The 23,647-nt window shown below is 42.4% G+C and overlaps 1 protein-coding gene across 2 annotated transcripts; it reads left to right on the forward strand.

Moving 5' to 3' along the window:
• Positions 1–953: 953 nt before the first annotated feature.
• Positions 954–6,712, forward strand: Ctla4 (cytotoxic T-lymphocyte associated protein 4). Of its 2 annotated transcripts, XM_051153703.1 has the most exons (4): positions 954–1,436; positions 4,177–4,524; positions 4,965–5,074; positions 6,397–6,712. In XM_051153703.1, exons 1-4 carry the CDS (start codon positions 1,328–1,330, stop codon positions 6,499–6,501), a joined length of 672 nt encoding a protein of 223 aa, XP_051009660.1. In that variant the 5' UTR covers positions 954–1,327; the 3' UTR covers positions 6,502–6,712. The 2 variants fall into 2 exon arrangements, with proteins under 2 accessions (XP_051009660.1, XP_051009661.1); XM_051153704.1 differs by lacking the exon at positions 4,965–5,074.
• The last annotated feature ends 16,935 nt before the right edge of the window (positions 6,713–23,647 follow it).

Here is a 23,647-nt window from a genome sequence, read left to right on the forward strand (position 1 = left end):
CTGAGCAGTGTCTCCACCACTGAGCTTTGTCTCCATCACTGAGCAGTGTCTCCATTACTGAGCAGTGTCTCTGTCACTGAGCTGGGTCTCCACCACTGAGCTGTGTCTCCATCACTGAACTGTCTCCATCACTGATCAATGTCTCCATCACTGATCAGTGTCTCCATCACTGAGCTGTGTCTCCATCACCAAGTTGTGTCTCCACCACTGAGCTGTGTCTCCATCACTGAGCTGTGTCTCCATCACCAAGTTGTGTCTCCACCACTGAGCTGTGTCGCCATCACTGAGCTGTGTCTCCATCACTGATCAGTGTCTCTATCTCTGATCTGTATCTCCATCGCTGAGCTGTGTCTCTATCACTTAGTTGTATCTCCAATGAGCTGTGTCTCCACCACTGAGCTGCATTTCCATCACTGAGCTGTGTCTCCATCACTGAGCTGCATCTCCATCACTGAGCAGTGTCTCCATCCTTGTTTTGAGTGTTTACTCTTTAAAAAGTCTTACTATTAAAAAAAAAACTCCATCCTCCTATGGAGTTTTTAACTTTTCCTGGACCATCTACAACTTTATTTTGTCTTTGTTAAGGCTTTAAGAATATATGATTTCTTTCCCAATTGGCAAAATCAGAGGCCATTTTCCTTGGTGTGTGTGTGTGTGTGTGTGTGTGTGTGTGTGTGTGTGTGTGTGTGTGTTTCATTTCTTGTGATTTTGACATTTTCTCTCAATAAAATGCTAATTGGAGTTAGGCAAAGTACACTATATATCCTGCATAGTTGGAACATATTTTTTAATGGATGCCTTCCATAGACAAATTCTGCCATGAGCTCCAGAATTGAAAGAGATGTCAAGGCAGAGAACTGGGTGGTTAAAGATGACAAGATGGCTGGATTGGGATTGGGATTCAGGGCTATTCTGTACTACAGAAGATTATACTCTCCAAGACTCTACTTATCCAGATCTTCAGAGGTGACTCGAAGCTTCAGTTTTCAAGTTGAGTACATTTTCCATCCCTGGATTTGCTTGTTTTGTTCAGTTTAACTTTGAATATTTGAGGTTGTCTTTACGACGTAACAGCTAAACCCACGGCTTCCTTTCTCGTAAAACCAAAACAAAAAGGCTCTCTATTCAGGTGCTGTGTGTGTGTGTGTGTGTGTGTGTGTGTGTGTGTGTGTGTGTGTGTGTTACACATATGTAGCACGTACCTGGGATCAAAGCTGTCTATATAAAGTCCTTGAATCTGTGTGGGTTCAAATACATTTCAAAGCTTCAGGACCCTGAAAGGTTTCACTCTGCTTCCTCAAGACTTGAGCACAGTTCCCATAAAGCTATGGCCTGTCTTGGAGCCCAGAGGCAAAAGGCTCAACTTCAGCAGGCTCCTAGGACGTGGCTCTCGGTAGCCCTGCTTGCTCTTTCCCTCATCCCGACCTTCTCCAAAGGTGAGTGGACACTTGTGGAGTGTGGAGGTGGAGGAGGTGGGTTTCCTGCCTGGGTTTCACTTCTTCCAGCAGCTGAGGACAGTGATTTATAGAAAACTAGAAACGAAGGGCAAACCTCTACCTTTTAACAGCTCTGTGTCCCTAGGCAAGTGGAGGGGAAGGAGCATCAGCAAAGGAGCAGAGACTGCTTATAGCAGATTGCTGGGATTCCAGATGGGGCTTAATGAAGCTGTGAGAGTTGGTTTGGGGAAGAACAAGCTCAGGTACTTCTATACCACTGGGAGAAAATACTGTAAAATTAAAAGATTTAAGTGGGGAAAGGTATACAAAATCCTGAATACATTCGATCTTGATATCAGAGTAGCCTTAACTTTTTTTCTTAAGCCAAACACACCAATCAACCAACCAAACACACGCAACAATAACAACAAAACACCTTGATTCAAATTACTCACTTTAAGTTTTTGAGACCCTCTTAGTTACTGTACCTAAGGCTCAGGGAACATTGCTGAAGAGGGGGCGGAAAGACTGTCAGAGTCAGAGGCACATGGAATTTACTATGAAACTGTGTCTCCTAGGAATGTCAGATGCTACCCCTATAAACTCTAACCAACATGACTGCCTAAACATGAGCTGAACAAGGACATGAATAACAATAGACATGCCAAAGTGGATGGGGAAAGACTAAGAGGCCTCAACCCTATACAAGTAACTATAGGCAACTAAGGACTATGGAGAGCAGGAGACTTCACCAGGGAAAAGTACACTAAATAGTCAGCACTGAAAACATAATACAAATAATATATACAGATTGAGAAGGTTGCATTTAAGAATATGTGTGTGTGTGTGTGTGTGTGTGTGTGCATATAACAACACACAATGAAAAGAAAGGCTATGAATTTGGGGGAAAAAGCAAGGGAGGGTTTGGGGGGAAAGAAAGGAGAAGTAATTCTATTATATTTTTTTTAAAAAAAAAAGTAATAAAAAATAAACAAAGGAAACATAAAATTAGTTAATCATTTTAAAGATGAAATACTGTAGTTTGAAACTGAAAGAAGTAATAAAGGGAGGATGGAGAAAAGAAAGAGAGAGGAGAGAAAGAGAGAGAGAAGGGGAAGAAAGGGAGAAGGGAGGAAGGGAGAGAGAAGGGGAAGAAAGGGAGAAGGGAGGAAGGGAGAAGGGAGGAAAACATATTAGTGTATTTGACCTAAGATTCTTTTTATTTTTTCTTCATAAAATCCTTAACTACATATGTAGTTGCATTAACTACATATGGATTTTAAGTGCAAACCCCTGGTTTTCAGATGAAATAAAAGCTCTTGGAACGCCAATTCCAGGCCTGTTAATGTACTTTGAAATGGACGCATCTACTCGACCCTCAAACTTTCTCTTTCTAGACCTTTTAAAATTTAAGAAGTCCCGTAGTTTGTGTGAAACCAATGCGCAAGTGATATTTGATGATTTAATTTTACCAAAGAAGCAAAAAACAGTTTCTTGTCTGAATAGGTCACAAAGACTTTAATGTGGGAGAGAGCTTTTTTTAAACTCTCAAGTGGGGTTTCCATGGAGCAAAGGCTGCTGGGAGAGAGTCTCTGATAGCAGAGACAAAGGCTGTTGGAATAACTGTAGCAATGGCTGCTGCCACATTGTTCTTTCTTCCGAGGACAGAAGCTCTTCAGTACAGGTGCTTGCAGGAGAGACCAGCAGATCTACTGCTGACTGATTTATAAGTAGAGGCGGTCCGGGAAACTAAGCCTGGAGAAGCACTCAAGATTGTCACATGGAGGACATTGAATGCCGATTATTGTCTCATTTTGGCTCTGCCACCAAGCTACATCCCCGGCCCTTCTGCTTGTTGTTGTTAGTTGGTTTTTTAAAAACAAAGTCCTGTTGTTTAGCTGAGGTTTGCCTTGAACATCTCCCGTGTGCTGGGATTGCTAATGTGTCCCGCCAATACCCGGCCGCAAACCCGCTAATTTCAAATGACGAAGGCATGTTTGTGTAGAGAGCTGGACCAGGGACGCCCGCAAACCCGCTAATTTCAAATGACGAAGGCATGTTTGTGTAGAGAGCTGGACCAGGGACGCCTTAAGCGAAGGAAAGAATGGAGGCAGAAGAGGTGGTGGGCAGGCAGGGGAAGCCCACAAAAGTTAGCAGCAGGGTTGCCTCAGTTCTGAGAGGAAATGACCCGGTGCCCTCAGCTCTGTGGCTTCCTCGTCTAGCATCATATACCTCCACCAGTGTGATGCCAGGGTAAGGGTGACCGGTGCACTGAGCTGAGGTTTTAAGGTTTACTTTGAGAGCTCCAGAACTTCCTCTGCTGCCACTCACTATCTTTCCTGCATGCTATGGTCCTATTACCACCATAGGATGCACTGCCCTGTCCTGTAGTCTACTCCTCTTTCTTATTGCATGAGAGAATAAATAAAAGGAAGATCGATTTGCCAAAATAACACATTTCACGAGAGCCAGATATTCTATTTGCCACACCAGTATTCCAACTGTCTTCAATGGACTATTTATCAGTAAGGAAATCTTGGAGAGTAACTGAAGACAGCTGAAATATGGGAGGTAGGGTGCTGGGTGGATGAATGGAAAGGCAAAGGGTGAGGGGAGTGATAAGTTGGTTGAGGGGTGACCTCATCCAAGATAACTGCCCCCTGCCCTAAAGTGTGGCCTAGGAGACCCAACTATGGATGACCATGACTCCACTGAGTTCACTTTGGCTTTTCCATGGCAGCCATACAGGTGACCCAACCTTCAGTGGTGTTGGCCAACGGCCATGGTGTCGCCAGCTTTCCGTGCGAATATTCATCTTCACACAACACGGATGAGGTCCGAGTGACAGTGCTGCGGCAGACAAATGTCCAGATGACTGAGGTCTGTGCCACGACATTCACGATGACGAATAAGTTGGGCTTCCTGGATGATCCCTTCTGCCATGGTACCTTCAACGAAAGCAGAGTGAACCTCACCATCCAAGGACTGCGAGCTGCTGACACTGGACTGTACTTCTGCAAGGTGGAACTCATGTACCCACCGCCTTACTTTGTGGGCATGGGCAACGGGACCCAGATTTATGTCATTGGTGAGAAAAGCCATTTCACTGTCATCTTACTGTTGCCTTTATCCCCCAATCGTATTGTTCCTTGGTTTGAGGTTCTTCATGGCTAGGACTATGGTTCATAGCTAGGAGTTCTGCAGTAGATGGCAGCCTTGCTTACGATGAGCAGTTACAGAACCATCACTCTGGCTGTAATAAAATGTCTCTGGGGAGATGTTTTATACTGCTGATAGACTAGGGCACTTGCTCTTTTTATAGCCATCATCAAGCTTAGCTTTGTCCCTGTAAGGACACTCTGGGGAAGGCATACATCAGATAGTTAGATTTGCCTGTGTGTTACCAATAGGAGTTAGGGTTGGCTAGCAAAGCCTGGAAGCTATAACTTTTTTTCTTTGTCCATAAGGAAGTAGAACTGTGTAATTGGAGACTGTCTCAGAAGGTTACTGCTTTGTCTTCTGTTACAGATCCAGAATCGTGCCCAGATTCTGACTTCCTCCTCTGGATCCTTGCTGTGGTTAGTTCGGGGTTGTTTTTCTACAGTTTCCTGATCACTGCTGTTTCTCTGAGCAAAATGGTGAGTGTTGTGCTGACGTTGCTCCACAGTTAGTGCGGACACTTCTAGCTGTAACCTACTGACCAAATGATAGAGTTGAAGCAATAAACAGAGAGCAGGAAGGGTAGTCTAAAGAACACGCTAGAACCCCATGCACCGGCCTTCGAGGTTTCGGGATGACTAATGCTGTACGTGAGCATGTTTGACAGTGAATGTTTGCATGCTTCTGAGCAGGGTTTCAGTTTGAGTAATGGTTTGAACAACATGGGGCAGCTGTTTTGGTCTTCACCTTCACGGCAATGGCCTCTGTCTTGGTAACCCTGGAACACAGGGTTATGCTGGGCGAGTGCTGCTAGTTAGAACCACCTGGATGGATTTTTGTCTCCTGGATGTTTCTTCACTGACATCCATCTCTTGGTACCACCTTTGTTACCTTCTTTGTGCAAGCTGTAGCTACTTGTGTAATACCTGTCCCCATTTTATTATCTGTTTACTAAAGTGCCTTGACCTCCTCCCCAGCTCAGTGAATGTAAGCCCTGGTTGTTTTTGTTTTCTGTTTTTTTGTTTTTATTTTTGTTTTTACGTGCTATATTGGTAGTGAAAAGAGAGAAGCATGGGATAAAGTCTCCATCCTCAGCCATGTGTGTATAAGGCTGGCTTTCCTTATCACAAGCAATGTCCTTTGTTTTCCTCCCTCCTTCTCTTCCTCTTCTTCCTATTTCTCCATTTTTTTCTTATCTTTCTACCTTTGTCACTTTCTGTCTCTTTTTCTATGTCTCTGTTTTGCTCTCTTTCTTCTCCCCCCCCCCCCACACACATATTTTCACTGAGTCTCTATTCTGTTATGTCTTGCTTTTAAGTTACCACCCAGGCTGGCTGACTAGATATCAGTTGTTGAAGTCGTTGAGGTGATAGAAACTGGGAGCTAACACAGACAAAGAAAAAGCAATAAAAAGCATAAAAGGAGTAGATATGAGAAATATAGCTTCAAAACATGACATCAAAGCCACTTTAGATGTTTACAGTGTATTGATCACCACAGACATGATATAGTCAATTATCTTGGGTGTTCTTGGTGAAGTTGTCTCAAAGCCTTTTTTTCATCTTTTTTATTCAGTGAAAATGGCTGCCATTTTACATTTGATCTGCACAATTATTTACCTTAGATGAATTTGAATAGCTCAATCAAGAAAGATCTCCCAGAGGTTATAATTCTGCATGTTGTCAGACAGATGTTTATTTTTGCTGAAGAGAGACCCAATATTTACTGAGTCCTATTACAGTTAAAAATTGGCTTCTGTATTCTTTGACAATAATTGCTGTTTCTTCTTGTGTCTTGGCAGCTAAAGAAAAGGAGTCCTCTTACAACAGGGGTCTATGTGAAAATGCCCCCAACAGAGCCGGAATGTGAAAAGCAATTTCAGCCTTATTTTATTCCCATCAACTGAAAGACCATTCACGAAGGAAAAAAAGCATCCTTCAGCCTCTAAAAGCTGAGAGAATTTCAACTTTCTTTGCTCTCCAGCTATTTTTACTTGTTTGTATATTTTAGAGAGAGTGTGCCTCTCTTTCATATGAAGCTGGATGCAAAATTCTAATTAAGCCTACTACAATTTAAAGCCAAGAACCATGAACAGAGAGCCGGGGTACTTGTCATATCAGAACAATTTTAGTAAAAGTATTGCTTGGAGATGGCATAAGGATATAGCATTATGATGTAAGGTCAAGGAAAGCCTAGGGGATGGCGCAGTCCAAAGAAAGAAAGGGGCAAAGGAGGGGATTATATTGTACACACCTTGTACTTACCTGATGTTTATGATTTAAATAATTTTTAAATTTTTCATGCTGTTATTATTCTGTTATTATTTTTAAACAAATGAATAATTACATGAAGATTTAAAAATTTATTCACATAGCCATGTGATAGTTAGTGATCCCAAAAGTTGTATTGTTCCAACACATATTTTTTTAAGTGAAATTGTACATGGGTGTTTCCTGTGCTGTTGTGTATTTGCTGGTGGTTTGAATATAAACACTATATGTCAGTGTCTTCCCGTGGTGGGCTCTGGGGAAGTTTTGTCGGGGAGCCCAGGACACTAGGTACATCAGGTAGGACACAAGGTCCTGTGTTAACTGGCTTGGAAACTGGATGAGGCTGTAGCTCAGGACTAAGTTGAACTAAAACTGGTGTTGACTTCAGCACTGGGTTTTTACACTCATTTTGTTGTTGTTTGTTTTTGTTTCTGTTTTTGTTTTATTCAACAATTTACCAGGAAACCAAAGCTTGTGGTGTCTGTGTGAACCTCACAGAACCCTGTTTTCAAGGAACTGTCTGATTTTTCTAGGAAGCGTCAGTGCTATGGCCCCTACAGTATTATGGCTCCTCCAAAACACAATATTAATACCACAGAGTGAAGAGAGCAGCAGATGGTAGAATGGGGTTCCTGAAAACTAACACTGTTAGTGTTTTTGTTAAAAAGCTCAATATTTTCCATGAAAATGCAACAACATGTATAATATTTTTAATTAAATAAAAGTTTTTATTGTGATTGTTTTATGAGCTGCCTAAACTATTAGTTCTGTATTCAAAGACCATACTTGAGTTTGTTTTAATTATGTGTGTCTGTGTGTGGGTGTGTGCACGTTGTGCAGGTACCCCTGAAGAGAGAGATGTGGGATCCTTTCAGAGCTCGAGTTACAAGTGGTCGTCAGCTACCTGATACCCAACCTTGATCCTCTGCATGAACTGTGTGCTCTCCTAACTGCTGAGCCAGCTCCCCAGCCCCAGAGTTTGATTTTGATGGCCTCATTCAACACCCAGTAGGGTCTCTGACGCTAAAAACTGTGGAAGCAAATTCTGGATAAGGGAGAGAGGCTAAGTAACATTTCCTGTGTCAGCTGTGTACCCATTCTTGGCAGGACTATCATTTCCTTTTAATGTCTCCTATTTGGATACAATATAGGCACAACCATCCTTCAGACTTTACACACAGCCCTCTTTATGGAGGTTTTTCACTCCTTTCTTACCCACAGTTTGTTAGCTCCACAAACTCTGCTTGCTGTTGCCATAGCAACTGCGGGTGCTGTTGGTGCCATTCTTCCTGCAGCCCTTCTGATCAGTCTTCCTTGTAAGTGGAGAGTTCCCATGTGTCTTACAAATGGATTATTTTTGCCAGTGTAGAGGAAACATACCTACTGTTCTGTGTTATTAGCACTCAAGACTTGGGCCCACTGAAGTCTCTCTGATTCTTGGTGAACCAAGGTGTATCATCAAGGCAAAACCTGGCTGGTTTCATTTAAAGTTTCCCATTCTTGACCTCTACATCCTGTTATTGTCATGTGTGGTGATCTCTGTGTGGTCATAGACCACCTGTAACTGAACACATTGGATCGCTTGCTAAAAACACTGACTCAGGGGGCTCAGCCTTCAGGGCTCTGACTCAGGGTCTTTGGATGGTGAGGCTGGAAATTTCCCGGAAGTTCCCTGGTGTTTCCTGTTCTCGTTGCCGCTTAGGTGGCATTCTTTACCTCATTTTAACACACATAGACACACATTCTCTCTCTCTCTCTCCTCTCTCTCCTTTGCTCACTCTTGCTCTTTCATACACACGGCTCCCCAAAGTCCTAACAAATGAGACAGCATCACTGTAAGCATTCCACAAAGGACTGCTAAGTAAAAACAAACAGGTGTTTCAATGCAGGGTTGTGGTTATTACTAAGAACACATTAGTATAACATGGGAAGCTCTGCTTCCTGCTCACTTGGTCTTTGGTTGGTATCCATGATGAGATATGTGAATATCTTTCTGCTCCAAATATCTCCAGTCAAAATTCTTTTTCAACAGTTAATAATATGTCTCAATAACCAAAGGACCATGGACAAATGAAGACTGTTTTAATACCAATTTTATTTTTGAGGATAAACCCTTGCCTTTAGTAATCAGAGAGGAACATTTCCCAAGATTAGAGGACCTACGCTATTATTGCGTTCCAGGCCACGTAGCTCTGGGAACAGGGCCTGAGGAAACCTAAGTATCCCATAAGTCTAAATGAAACAGCCCATTGTACACAGGAAACCCAGACACTCAGACATACATACATCCTGAATGCGCATGACAGGGGAGCAGGACAGAACTCCCAGGCTGCAGAATTGCCTTCACCTCTGTCCTAGCCAAGCACACGCCTCTGCTCACAGTTGTCCATTATAATAACTTCATTTCTGAGATATCTGTTTTCCTATTTTTCGTCTCCGGATATATTTTAAAACACATTCCTTTTTGTGTATGTGTGTGTGTGTGTGTGTGTGTGTGTGTGTGTGTGTGTGTGTTGTGTGAGTGTGTGTGTGTACACAGTGTGTGAGTCAGGTGTGCATGTGTAGTGTGTATCATAGTGCCTACAGAGGTCAGAGGACAGCCTCAGATACTCTTCTTTGCCTTTTATTTTGTTTGAGGCAGGATCTTTGCTGTTTGACACTGTGTGCCAAGTTTCACTGGCCCATGAGACCCCTAGCTCATAGGAGCACTGGGAATCCAGACATAGGCTACAACATTTGGCCTCAGTTTCCAGTGCTCTAGACTCAGGTCCTTGTATTTGCACAGCAAGGCTCTATCCACTGAGTTACCTTCCTAGTCCTCTCCAAATATCTGAATCCCCCACCCTTTGAGACCAACCTCCACCATCAGATTACAGACACTTTAAGCTCAGCCCCCCAACTCCAACCGCCCCCCCCGTCTGTTTCACAGCTCTCTTTTGTTTCATCTCTAACAGTTTCAAGCATGCCCGAATTTATGCTTAGCTTGATTTGGAAGCGCTCTAAGATAGGGATCATCACTGCCTTAGGCACACTGGAGATGCTTGAGCAAGTGGCTTAACGTACTGGAGAGTTAGGGTCTCTGGGACCATGGGAGGGACAGCTGCCTCCTACTTAGAAGCTGTCTATATTTTCCTAAGTAGCGTCAAGTCGAATCTCTTTCCCTCTGATAAGCAAAACTCTGTGTAGGTTAGTGCATCTTGTCTTACGCCTTTAAGATTCTGGAGTATGAGTTCTGTGCCCACTGCATTCTACATTTTTGTCACATTGCCAATCATTTGATGAGGAGGGTACTCTCAGTTTCATTATCTTTTCCTCCATTTGTGGGCTATCGCTAAAGTCGACTAAATTTCCGTACTCAGGCAGACACGTCTTCCATATCCATAATAGACACATGCTTAGTAATTGACGCTTAACTGGGATTGCATTTGCAAAATGTTGAAGTCATTATGCTGTTAACTTAAAAGTCTAAGGTATCATGTTGGGAGGTCACAAATAAAAGAAAAAAATGACTCTTGGGGAGTAGTTGCCATGGCCACGCTTCTCTTTTGCTTCTAGTGAGGACGTGGCTCCTAAGAACCATGCTTTACTATATATACGTTTTCCTTTCTCACCTGGCAACAATTTCCTCTATCCCATAAAGAGATATGACAGTGCATTGATGAAAGAGAGGAGAGTTTCCTTTTTCTTTTATGTTTACTTTGTTATGGATTATGATAGACATTAGTAGGTAGGTTTGAAACTGCCTTGACACTCCACAAACAAACAAAAGTAAACCACTACCATCACCATAGTGGCAACAATACCCTCATGCGCACCATGTCTCACTCTGAGGGCTCCATCATAAGGACAGTTTATACTTTTAATGGGAGTAAGAATGAAAGGGATGCTGGAGTCCCCTCATCTGAACTTTCTTTGGCAAGCACAAACTGAATCTGTGGTCACTGTCTTGTTCCCTCTCCAGGGCACATACACTCTGTCACTGTTGGGTAACCAGTTCTGAAGCAGAGACAACAGATTCAAACATTTTCTTAGAAGTCAACTCATTCTGGTGTACCCTGCACGAAGTCTGGCATTTCGCCACTTCTTGGAAATCTGTGATCCCTGGGGGTTCATTCTGTCACCGATGCTCTTGCGTCAACTGTGCACAATTGTCATCTGGGGCACTTGGGGAGTTGCAGACGATGTGCTTCAGGTCCAGGGTGTTCAAACGCTCTCTTGGGCCTCCGAGTCACACTACCTGAAACTGTCTCACTCAGCAGCATCCTCCCATCACAGATGCCTAGAGATAGAGGAGGCATTGTAAGTCGCCTTCACACTGCAGAGGAAAATTAAGAAGCAAAAACCACTGGGAAACGTATCTACATTCACAGTGTGAGGTTGGGTAGGAACCAGTCCAGGAAGTCAGATCTCTGGGTTTTCACACATCAAGGCTGCACTGAGTACTGTCCTGAGCCTTTCTGTCCAAGGGTTGCCATTTTCAGTAGCTTCTAGAGAGTCAATTCTGGTACATAGACTGCTCTCAGAAATCTGCTTCCCATCCCAAAGTGATAGGGAGAAACATCCGAATTACTGGTCATCACCAACTCTAGCTTGTTTCCGTCTTTGCTACCCCTTCCTTAACCTTCCCTGACGTTAGCAAAAGAGATCAGCCCATCCTTAGTAATTTTATAGAATGCTTCTGGGAAAACGCAAAGCACACCACTGCAACACACCCTGTCAGCAATGCCCGTGGAAGCTTGAGAGAGCCTTTACATTGTGCTGGAAGTCAGGGTGACTTATCACACACAATCAAGTTACCACAGCAACCAACAGTGTTTCAAAAACATAATGTGATCCACACAAAGTGAAATTATGTATTTGAACAAAAAGAGGAGGCCTTCTCTGGGAAGAACTGTGTGAAATGTGTTTTAGAAAGCAATGTCAAGTTCTAGAGAGCCTCACAAACCCTTTCCTCTTTTCTTCTTGTTTCACCTTGAAACTTTGAATCCACACCATATTTATTCCACCAGTAGCTTAGTTTCTTCAACGTGTCAAAAATAAATTTGGCCTTCCTTCTCTGCGGTAACCCGGCAACTGAAATATAGCATCTGTGTCCTGGGAGCATCTTTTTGCCCTTGGAATTTAACCATAGGTGGACACTGGCAATGTGAAAGTTTTGTGAGTTAAGACTCGTGGGCCAGTAAGATAGCTCAGCAGATAAAGATGCTAGCTGCTAAATCTGATGACCTGAACTCTTTCCCTGTGAGCTACAATGTGGGAGGAGACCATCAGTTCTCACCAGTCATTGTCTGTCCTACACACACACACACACACACACACACACACACACACACACACACACACACACACACACACACACACTGTGATAGGCTCACACTGGCTTCTATCTTAAATAAATAATTGCAATGAGGTAAGAGTAGCTTTTCCACACATTCCCTTTGAAGTGAGGATTGCAATTGTGCTCAGTCTGGTTCTGGAGCTCCTTATTCAGAATGGAGAAGGTACTATTTTTCTCCCTGACAAAAGCAACTGGAGTAAGGAAGTGTTTATCACATTTTGCAGATACACTCCATCACCGTGGAAAAACCAGGGCTGCAGGAACATGATGCAGCTGCGGGGGGGGGGGGAGGGGAGAGAGAGAGAGAGAGAGAGAGAGAGAGAGAGAGAGAGAGAGAGGAGAGAGAGAGAGAGAGAGAGAGAGAGAGAGAGAGAAGGGAGAAGGGAGAGTGCATTGTTGGTCCGTGGGTTTTTCAGTCTCCTTTTTATTAAGTCTGTGGCCCCACCCCATGAAATGGTGCTGCCCACAGTTGGGTGAATCTACTCACATCAGGTAACCTAATACAGAAACTCTCCCACAGAAGCTATAGGTCTGTTTACCAGGATATTATAGAACCAGTCAAATAGTCACTATTAACCATGCCAGAGGGAATGAAAGCTGTTTGTGCTATGTAAAGAATCACCCACTAGTTTGACTAAATTCCACAGTACCCAACAGATGAGGTCCTGCTACCATCTTTATTTTCAGATGAGGCAACAGATTGAGGAGGTTTTAGTTCTTGCCTAAAGCCAAGTAGCCAGTCAGTTCCTATGTCAGGGTGAGCACTGGTGTTCAGCAACTCCAAAGGCAGCACTGGTTTTGTTTGTTTGCTTTTTTGTTTGTTTGTTTGTTTGTTTGTTGTGTGTTTTTTTTTTTCAAATGACCATGGCTGAATTCTGGTGGCCCTGTAAACAGGAGAGAGAATGTGGAAAAGAAATGTGGCCTGATGCACTGGAGAAGCTGAGCATGTGCCAAAGTTATTGCAAACTGTTACTGGAGCAAGCAAATAGTTCTTGAGTGCATATCCTTTAAAATATTTCTGAAGATGCTTATGGTAAGACCAGCCCCAGACTGTGTGTCACTGGCGACAGAGGAAAACAGAAGGTGGGAAGCATCCAAAGATGTGTGTCTGGTTGAAGCCCCCAGCTTTGGCACCAGCTTTCCCTTATGCACTGTTGTATGGAGGCAAGAGGGCCTCACACTGGGACTCATCGATGAGGAAGTAGAAGCTCTTAGTAGTTCAGTAGGTGAGGAATTCTTATTCTTACGTGACTTGTATAGCCTGTTTCCTGAGCATGAGATGATAACCTAACCCAGAGAGTCTTGAGATAATAGTAATCTCAGCCAATGAAAGCCAGGGGGTGTGGCCCTGCATGCATCAATGAGAACCTTGGGATGGGGCTAGCTTGTAAAAGAGGAATAATCATCTAGGGGGAGAAGGGGAGGGTGTGGGCCATGAAGAGGAAGAGAATCTCTAAGCAGATGGCTGTGACATACTGGAAAACAACCACAAAGCTTGCTGAAACAAAAAAAGGTAGAAAACTAAGATTTGAGGATGGCTCCAAATGGTAAACAAGATGGACTATTATTCTGCAAATAAAATTACATAGCAGAGCTCAACCCTGTAGGCCTCAAAGACAGTAGAGAGATGCCCGCATCAGAAGCCAGGTCTACGGAGCTGAGGTTGGGACAAAGGCAGACATAATTTCTACTAGTACCCATAAGAGTAACTATAGACAAAGTAGGAAGCCTTCCCTCTGTGGAGTGGACTTGAGTGACAATGGCTCCACTCTGGATTAGTGGTGCCATTAGTTGCACTCTGGATTTGAGAAAATGGAGACGTGTGTGTGTGTGTGTGTGTGTGTGTGTGTGTGTGTGTGTTATGAGTGGGCACTGGGTAGGGGGTAAGAGCTGACCATGGGGACCACATCTTAAAGGAGTGGTTCAGTGCCTTTGGCTGTACCAAGCTGAGCCACAGCTGCCACATCTGTGCCAACTTGAATGCTCACAGTGTTTGCAATATGTGCTTAAGGAGACATGCTATACAAATGGCATGATGGCTGTACTGAAGGGATGTCATGTGAAAGCTGAGTTAGATTTGCTTTATGGACTCCCTGGAGTATCTGAGGGTTCCACAGAAGCACATAAAGGAAGGGAAGCTTGGCATCACATTTCTTCATATTTCTTCCTCTGCTTGGAAGGCAGAGACAGACAGAAGGCAATGGATTCTGTCATGTTAGAGACTAGCCCAGGGCAGACCTTCTGGATTCTAATTAACTAATTGGTTAATATGAGAAGGAAGCAGGGTGGGGGCAGGGAGAGTGATGTGGAAGGGGATCTGGGTGAATTCCTTGCTCTCAAGGACAGACAACAGTCATCTGGACCACAACTGAGCCTTGCGATGGATTTAGCCTCCTTTCAGGCCCGTATCTCTGTCAATACAGGTTGAATTTGGCAGATAGATGTCATAGCAGGAAATGATTGGTTGAAAGTACCCCAAATCAGATAGCTGTTGACCTCCTAGTGGGCCAGCCAGTTCCCTTTGGCTTCCTGGCAACATTTAGAAATTCAGAGAGCAGGATCTGAGCTGAGCTCCGTAAACTGGGGTGTACTATAGTCTTCTGGGGACTCAACATGGAAGTGCTTGCCTGAGACTGGGTCTAGAACAGATCACTGGGCCACCCATCTTAGCTACACCCCCTAAAATGTCTCAATACACATCTATGGGGGGAACCATGGAAAGCAATCAGCATTGACACTTAAGATGGCAACGATACCTTCACCCTTCCTTTCTTTATTATGACCCAAGCCAAATGCCTGCCCCTCCCTTTGTAAGTCCCTTTGAATCTTAACCCTTGGTGACTCCACTGCAGTCAGTGCTTCTTCTTCTTCTTCTTCTTCTTCTTCTTCTTCTTCTTCTTCTTCTTCTTCTTCTTCTTCTTCTTCTTCTTCTTCTTCATACAGTCTTGTCTTGTCTTTAATTTCATTGTGGGCAGTGAGAAAGTATTTATGTCTACACAAACCTATAAGACAGTGAGAGAGTATTTCTATTTTTTGCTAAATAATTTGTCCAATGTTTCAGAGGTGGATTTGGATTCAAGTTAGTCTGGGTTTTTTTTTTTTCTTAAATTCTGCACTTGATAGTGCATCTTGCAGCACATTGACATAAGCTTAGGTAGGAAGAGCACTTAACAGAGGCAGACATGGACATAGCAGGGCTTGCCTGGCTGCTCTGAAGCACAATCCCCTGGCTTTCCCCTCAGAAATTTCCATCGTCTGCAGCACATTATGTACACTCAACTCCAACTAGGCTTGAGCAGGCTGATGCTTGACAACTGTCCAGACACTATTACTTTTATTCAGTAGCAACCGAACTATTTCTGTCTAACTTGGCTGCCTTGCTTGCAGACTGTTTTAAGTCAGGTGTCTGTTTTGCCCAGTGAAACTGAAAGAATTATTTTATAATCATGCTCTCTGGAAACAAAATAGTCATTGGAAATTTTTAATAAAAACATATGTGGTAGTAACAGAATTTTAATTCATGAATTGGAAAATATGTAGCAAACTCTCTATCCACTAGTCTATATAGTATTTTACTTGTGGAAAAATGTTTTATATTAAATTAGACCAAGGCTAGTTTTTCTGTTTGAAGAAAAGAACAGAAACCTAACTGCAAATCATAAAACCAAATACATTTTTTTAGTTTCTTTTACATAATATATGATATGTTCACATATAATAATATATATGTATGATATACATATATGCATATATGCACATTTATATAATATATATGTGATATAAAGATCATTACTTGTCTTACAATGAAATTAGTTAGTCCTGCTTTCAAATGTTGCACATTTATAAGATAGATCTACCTTGGATTCTAAACTATAGTCAGGAGTGAATATAATAAGCATAAAGGTATAGTGGATAAAGTTAGCTTTCTATACATGTAGTCTATCATTTAGATGTTTCCTGGACATGAATTTCCAAGTCTGTGCTTAGTTCTTTGAGAAATACTGGCCACAATCTTCCCATGGAATTTAGAAAATAAGCAGAGAACCGTTGCTTCATTGGACAAGAGTTGATAATATACCCAGAGCTTTAAAAAGGAGGCTGGCCAAGGCAATTGTCCAATACCCGGTTGGGTGAAGTTCCAGGGATCATCTCTGTGGAGCTCTGAAGAGAGTCATGAAGGGTAAGGGAACTAGTTAGCCTCTGGAGGGCCAGGGGGCCAGGCTTCCTCTTTTAGCTCTGTATTAGCGGCCTGGCAGGAGGCTGAGCCATTCCTGGATTAGGCATGTTTAATAGCCACGCTGATCTCTTGCCCAAGGCGAACCCCCCACCCTTGGATACAGTCTTGGGTTGTCTTATAGTGATGTAATTTGTTGTTGTTTCCCCCTCCCAGTTAAGGTTTTGTGCGTTATATTTATTTCCCTAAAACATAGTGAGCTCCTTCCACTCTGCAGGGGCCCTGAGGAGTTCAGTTAGAGCTCGTTCTCCACAGGGATGGTCTCGCTCAGCATCCTATGCCTCAGTTTCCCCATGTATAAAACAGGCCTGTATACTAGATGGTAGCCTACATATAGAGCTTGGAGCGAGCGTGGCATGGGTTAAGTACCATCACATATGGTAAGTTAAAGGCTACAGCAGTCTTTATTTTTTTCATGTCCCTCTCATAGCACACTGAATATGGCGTCAGAGTGAGACCGTTCTACTGTTTTCCTGCTGGCCTCCCTTTCTTTAACCTTCAACTCATTTCCTTCAGTAGACAGTTGCTAGGCAACCAAGAGCCATGCTGGTTAAAATGAAGATGCTTGTTAAACTTGGACAACTGAGTTGCCTGTATCTTCTGGTTATTCTTCCCTTGCTTTTCTAATCATCCCAGGCTCCATTCTGTGCCTGGAAAACTGATCTAAACAGGCTGCGGCACCTGCTTGTCTTCTGTCAATTGACCCTGGAAACCCCAGCAGGAGATGGAAGAGTGAGAAGACAGAGCAATTGGGTCCTTTCTCTATTTCTGCCTGCTGTGACCCATCATCTTGGGTAGCACCTGTGGCCTTCTTGATATGGTCCAGGCTATTTTTCCTTTTTAAAAAAATTGTCATTTGGATCTGATCATTATTTTTTCCTTCTCCAGCCTCAATAAAAGGAAGGACTTCCTAGCCGGCACAGTGGTGCACACCTGTAATCCAGCACTCAGAGAGGCAGAAGCAGGCCTATTGCTGTGAGTTTGAGGCCAGCCTGGTCTCTAAAGCGAGTCCAGGACAGTCAAAGCTACACAGAGAAACCCTGTCTCAGAAAACAAAACAAAAAAAGGAAGGAGTTCCTGTTATTGCTACTCACCGAGGGTCTAAGAATCTACCGTTTTCCTTAATAAAGGATTAAAGTTCTTTTATTCTAGTTTCTTTGGGTGAGTCACCAGAGACACATTCCATTTGGTGATAGTCACTTTGTCACTTTGTCTGGACAAGTCCTTTTATGCCTCTGAGCTCTCTATATCTTTGAGGAGTTGGTCAGACTCCCCTGTCTCTCAGGTGCCCTGTAAGTTGGTTATTATTAGCATTTGTTGAGATCTTGTGAAACCACAGAGATTTTCAGTTATAAACACAACCAATTTCTATTAAAAAACAAGTGCAGAGAAGTGTGCTTTGGGAGGGGAAACAAATTACCAAGATTCTAAGTGATAATTGTTGAGTTGTTTGTGAGCGAGGGTTGAAGTTGAAGGGGGCTTACTAAGAAGCCCATTTCTCCTTCCCTTCCTCTTTGTGTTGAGACTGAAGGTGGCATTAAGGAGTATTCACCATGTACACGAAGTCCCCGTGTCTTGGAAATAATAACTATGTTGAATGTCTCAGTTCTGTAAGTGATTTGCTCAGTCACAAATATGGAGTCTCAAGTGTTCATGTTCAGGCAGCCATGGTAAGGGCCTTGTGCTGTTTTGTAGCACAGCAGATGACATTCTGTGCAAAGAGAGTGTGCTGACGCCCTCACTATGGGAGAGACCAAACACCAGGCATGATCTCAATTTGCCCTTGTGATAATGAACCAGTCCTGAAAGATGGGCATTGGTTCCTTCTGGAGCGTGATGCCTCCAGTGACTGGCTCACTTTCTTCTCCAACACCTTTCAATACATGTTGGCTATAGGACACAGACTCCTGCACATAAGGCTTTGGGAGAAATCTACCATGGTTAATCAAGCATGTGAGCCTAGACACATATTATAATATTCAGTTAATGTATATGTCGTTAATGGGTTTGTAATTGGTACTATTGAAGTATCTTGAAAACAGTTTTTCAATATGCTCATTTTTATTTTAATGTTTTCTTTAACAAATGTATGCATTAATGTATCAGTTTTGGTAATTTCACACTTTACCCTATCAGCTTTTCTTTTTATCCACTTCTCTCTCTCTTATTCATAGTAAGCTCCCTTCTTCTCTTCCTCCTCCTTTCTCATCTTCCTTTAAAAAAAAAAAAAAAAACAACTCACCCATTTGTTTACTTGCATGAACTTGAGTTATGGATTATTTCTGGTAACATGGGTAACTTCTCAGTGACTATTCCATTAAAGGAGTGATGGCCTCTTAGTACCCATTAATTGCTGACAGTCCCCCACATAGGCCTCGTGAAGTTTCTCTTTCCTGCCCCATGAGTAACAAAATGGAGAGGTGTGTATTGTACAGGTAGTGTGCAGGCAACCACAGCTGCAGCGAGGTCATGAACCTATTTGCTGTTGTGTCTGGAGAACACTACTTTATAGCACTCCTTCCCAATCTTGGGTTCTTACACCTGTTTTCTTCAGGATGTTCCTTGAGGCTTTGGGGTGGTGCTGATCCGCATGTCTTATTTGGAACAGAGCACTCAATAGTCATTTGCTACCCTCCCTTTGACCCGCTGTGAGCCTCTGTTGGATGCGTATTACTTCTTCCCACAGAGATAGCTTGGACACTGACAAGAGTAACTAGCACAGAGTGCGTTTTCAGTGGATGTTTCTAGGAGGAAAAAAAAAACCCAACACCCGATTGAATATGAAATGAGGCCCCTATCAGTGTTGAGTGGATTTACAATAAGCAAGAGAAGCAATCCTGGAGGGAGGGTAGGACGCTTGCATCAGAGGTGTGACCTGCAATCTGCACTCCAACATGTCTATTTGGTCAATAGTTTTGGGGGGAAGAGTAAGTGTCACTTGTAGGGCAACCTATGGCTGTATCTACCTACAAGTTACCCAAAGTTGGGTCCGGAACAGAATATTCAGTGGTTTAATTAGAAGATGAGCATCTGACTGCATTTTACATCTACACGTTAAGCTGCTTTCGGTTGCTACTAGAAGCGAAGGCCTGAGTGCCAAGCTTATTTCTGGAGCACAGCAAAGCTTCTAAAATGTCCATTTTGGTGTTGTAGTTGGTTCACAGGAGAAGTTAGATGGGTAACAGGGAGTTCTAAAATCTAGAGTCTGAATTCCAGCCCATCTTTGGCTAGGTGCCCTTTGTACAGGCCATTTGACATCCATGAGATAGACTTTCTTACTACCTCTTATTTGTGGGACATTATTTGTGCTTTCCAAGAAGTGTTTACATGAACATTGCTGAAGCGCAGCAGTGAAATAAATCCTTTATATATAAAAATGCCCAAGGAAGTTATGGGCATGACTCACAGATGAGAACGTCAAGGCTTGAGGATGCTAATTAACTTAGTGAACAGTTTTACTTGACCATTTAACTTATATAATATTTTTACTTGCTCAACCTGTTTTCAGCTTCATTCAGCTGTGGTGCTATCTCTCTGTGATACATTTTATAAGGAGCACAAATGTTTATAAGGTTATTATTTGCAAGTTTTGCAATGAGAGTTTATTTAACATGGGCTGTATTTAGGTTCCTTCTTGCTAGAAAATTGATCTTTCCTGTTAAATAAAAGGCAAGTCATTTGATTTTATAGACACTCATCCTTTTCTCCTTGTTACCCCCAAACCTCAGATATTTGCTTTCTGGAAAGAACTGACTATGTAAGCCCCACAACAAAAAAGACTAGAGACCACACACTTGGAACAGTCAGAACAGGCCTGGTGAGGTTTGCTAATTGAGAGAGGAAGGGAACACAATTCATTTCTGAATTGGTTATCAAATTCTTCTTGTAAGTGACATGACTGAAACTACCAACTGGCTCTGCACACTGCTGAGTCCGTCTTTCTATATTTGTGCAAGCTCAGCAAATGAGATCTTCTCAGCAAAACGAGAGGGTTTCACCAGCAAGAGCTGTCAGGGGGTGCTGCGTCCCATGACCAACCATTTCTCAAGAGTCTTCTTTCTGTTTCACCTAGTAAATGACAGTGTGGTTGACAAGCAGCTTCACTCATTGCTCAGATTTCTTTTATGTTATTTGCTTAGTAAATTTGGTCAACATGATCTAAAATACACACACACACACACACACACACACACACACACACACACACGCGCGCGCTGTCAGAATGAGATCATTCAACATGAGCGTTTGAAGGGACAAAAAATAGTTTAGCTGAAGTCCTTTTGCCCCGCAGTAGCCTAATCCAGAGTAGGTTCCTTGTGTTGGATCTCATATCCCAAAGTCATCCAAGAACCTTATCACAGCTAATTCTTCCCCGTTGTTATCTTATATTACAACTTCAAATCTTAGTTTGCCCATATAACACTTATGTCAGAAGGCTTTATACCAAAATGATAACAAAAAAACTTCATTTTCCATAAGTGGGAGGACTTTTAGCACTGTAAATAAACAAAGCCCTATGCTACCTTCCCTACCAGGAAAGACATCCTCCGAGGCCCATTAATGGTTGAATAATATGGATAGGGTGAACCTTTGAACACTCCTGCATCTTGAATTCTTGTGTATTCTGAGGAGTATGGTATGTTCAGTATTTGTGTAGAGGTAAAAAAAAAAAAAATGAGGAAAACATATACTTTATTTTGGGCGTTTTCTTTCCTTCTAGACATTATGTCTATCTGAAAAGCAAACTTTGGACAATGGCTATCGTTGTATGAAAAAACAGGTTGTCTACCTGAGAGGAAGCCATTCAGCCTGCTGGATATACAACCAACTTAAACAGTAGGTGCACAGACCCAGAAAAATGGCATCTTATTATTTAATGAATTATAGATGAAAAGGTACTTAAAAAAAAAAAAAAGACATATGTGGCACAACCACAGCCACTGGAAATGGTGAGAGCCATGAAGCCATGACAGCTGTTTGACATAGTTCCTTTTTAGGAAAATCCTAAAATTAACCTTATCTGGCCACTATTTGGAAGTCTTCCTTATGATCTAGAGATCATTAAGCACATAATTAAACAAGACTATTGCTCCAGGAATCTTCTTGGGTTATCTGGCCCTCAGAAAACTCGAACAGACTTTGGTGCAGGGTACATACACAGAGACAATTGCCAGACTCTGGCTAGCCAGGAGAATAGGTTACAGATTCAAGGCCTCTTTTTCTTATAGACTTAGAGCTCTCTGTACATTTAGTTTAAAGATGGGTTCTTATACAGAGTACACCGCTGGAGGAATAGAACTCAGTAAGTAAGATAGATTGGCTAAAATAAACTTTTCCTATTTTGTAGTGTAGATGATGAAACATATAGTAACAGAAGTTAGGTATTAGTATTTTTTTTATTCATAAAAAAAGCAGTTCAGATATTTTCTGTTTATCCGGAGTGCTTTTAAACTGCAAACACTGCAAGCCAAAAAGCACACTGTCACATAATAATTGTGTTTGCTTTGTAGGAGAACTTTAGATTCTTTAGGTTGGAGCTACAGGGCTAATAATAAAAATAAAATCTGTTCTGTTTGTATTTTCTTTTTTTTTTTAAGATTTTTAAAATTATTATTCATTAAGTATACAATGTTCTGTCTGCATGTGTGCTTGCAGGCCAGAAGAGAGCATCAGATCTCTTTATAGATGGTTGTGAGCCACCATGTGGTTGCTGGGAATTGAACTCAGGACCTCTGGAAGAGCAGACAGTGCTCTTAACCTCTGAGCCATCTCTCCAGCCCCTGTTTGTATTTTCTAATTGTGACTGAACTTGTAACCCTGGACATGTAATAATCAAACACATAATCTGCACTTCTTGCATAATCATTTGTCTGTCTCTGTTCTGTGAAACCTGCATAAATGAAGAAGCAATCTGACTGCTAGTCCATCAAATCTGCAAGATTCCCTGACTACTGTCGCACCTGACTCTCTCCCTGCCCTCTCTGCTATCATCTCTGTAGGCTGCCCTGGTCTTCCCCGGCACACGTGGCCTTAGTTTGTCCCACTCATCACAAATATGCAGAAGGACTTGAGACTGAAAATGAAGAGAAATGTCACTTATTCAATTGTGCATATACATGTGTTTGGTAACCCCACCATATGAGTTGATGATTTTCTTATTTAAACATCTAATTATTATTATTTTATTTATTTATTTATTTATTTAATTTATTCTTGTTACATCTCAATGTTTATCCCATCCCTTGTATCCTCCCATTCCTCACTCCCCCCCCCATTTTCCCATTATTCCCCTCCCCTATGACTGTTCCTGAGGGGGATTACCTCCCTCTGTATATGCTCATAGGGTATTAAGTCTCTTCTTGGCAACCTGCTGTCCTTCCTCTGAGTGCCACCAGGTCTCCCCCTCCAGGGGACATGGTCAAATGTGAGGCACCAGAGTACGTGAGAAAGTCATATCACACTCTCCACTCAACTGTGGAGAATGTTCTGACCATTGGCTAGATCTGGGAAGGGGTTTAAAGTTTACCGCCTGTATTGTCCTTGGCTGGTGCCTTAGTTTGAGCGGGACCCTAAACATCTAATTATTATCCAAGATGCTTAATGCTGTTTTATCTGGACTATGGTTGAGTAAATGGGAATTTAGTCATGTCTACTTATTGCTGCCATCTTTTTTCATCTGAGATTTACTAATCATTTTCTTAGACTATGGTAGAGAGCATTAGAGAGGCCTAGTAATCATTTCAAGATCCACAAGGTCAATTGCGTACTTTGCACCTCTGGCACAGCATGCACTATTGCAGAGAGTCCTTTGTCGGGCTTTATGAGAACGTGCTGCACAAATATTCTTGATGGCATCTCTCCCTGAAGCTTGCACAGAATCTCATCATTTGTCTACATAAAGTTCTTAAGTAGTGAGAGGTTTGGAAAATGGAAAGGATGAAGAAGAAACAAGACATGAAATCTTACAAGGAAAATAACTAAGACTGGGCTAGTTACAAGTGCAGTGAGGGGACTGATCTCTGAAAACTTTACAGGCACCAGAGAGATGAGCCGTCTGGAGCAGGCAAAAAGGCAGTTTGGTGCAACAGGACTCAGTAGCCAGAGTTGATTCAAACTTCTGGGGTCTGACCCTGAGTTATTTACTCAGGCATTTTTAAATTCAGCACAACCTGATGAAAACTACTCTTGTGATAATTAACTCAAACCATTC

Source organism: Acomys russatus, chromosome 12 (assembly GCF_903995435.1).
Source record: "Acomys russatus chromosome 12, mAcoRus1.1, whole genome shotgun sequence".
NCBI classification, from domain to species: Eukaryota; Metazoa; Chordata; class Mammalia; order Rodentia; family Muridae; genus Acomys; species Acomys russatus.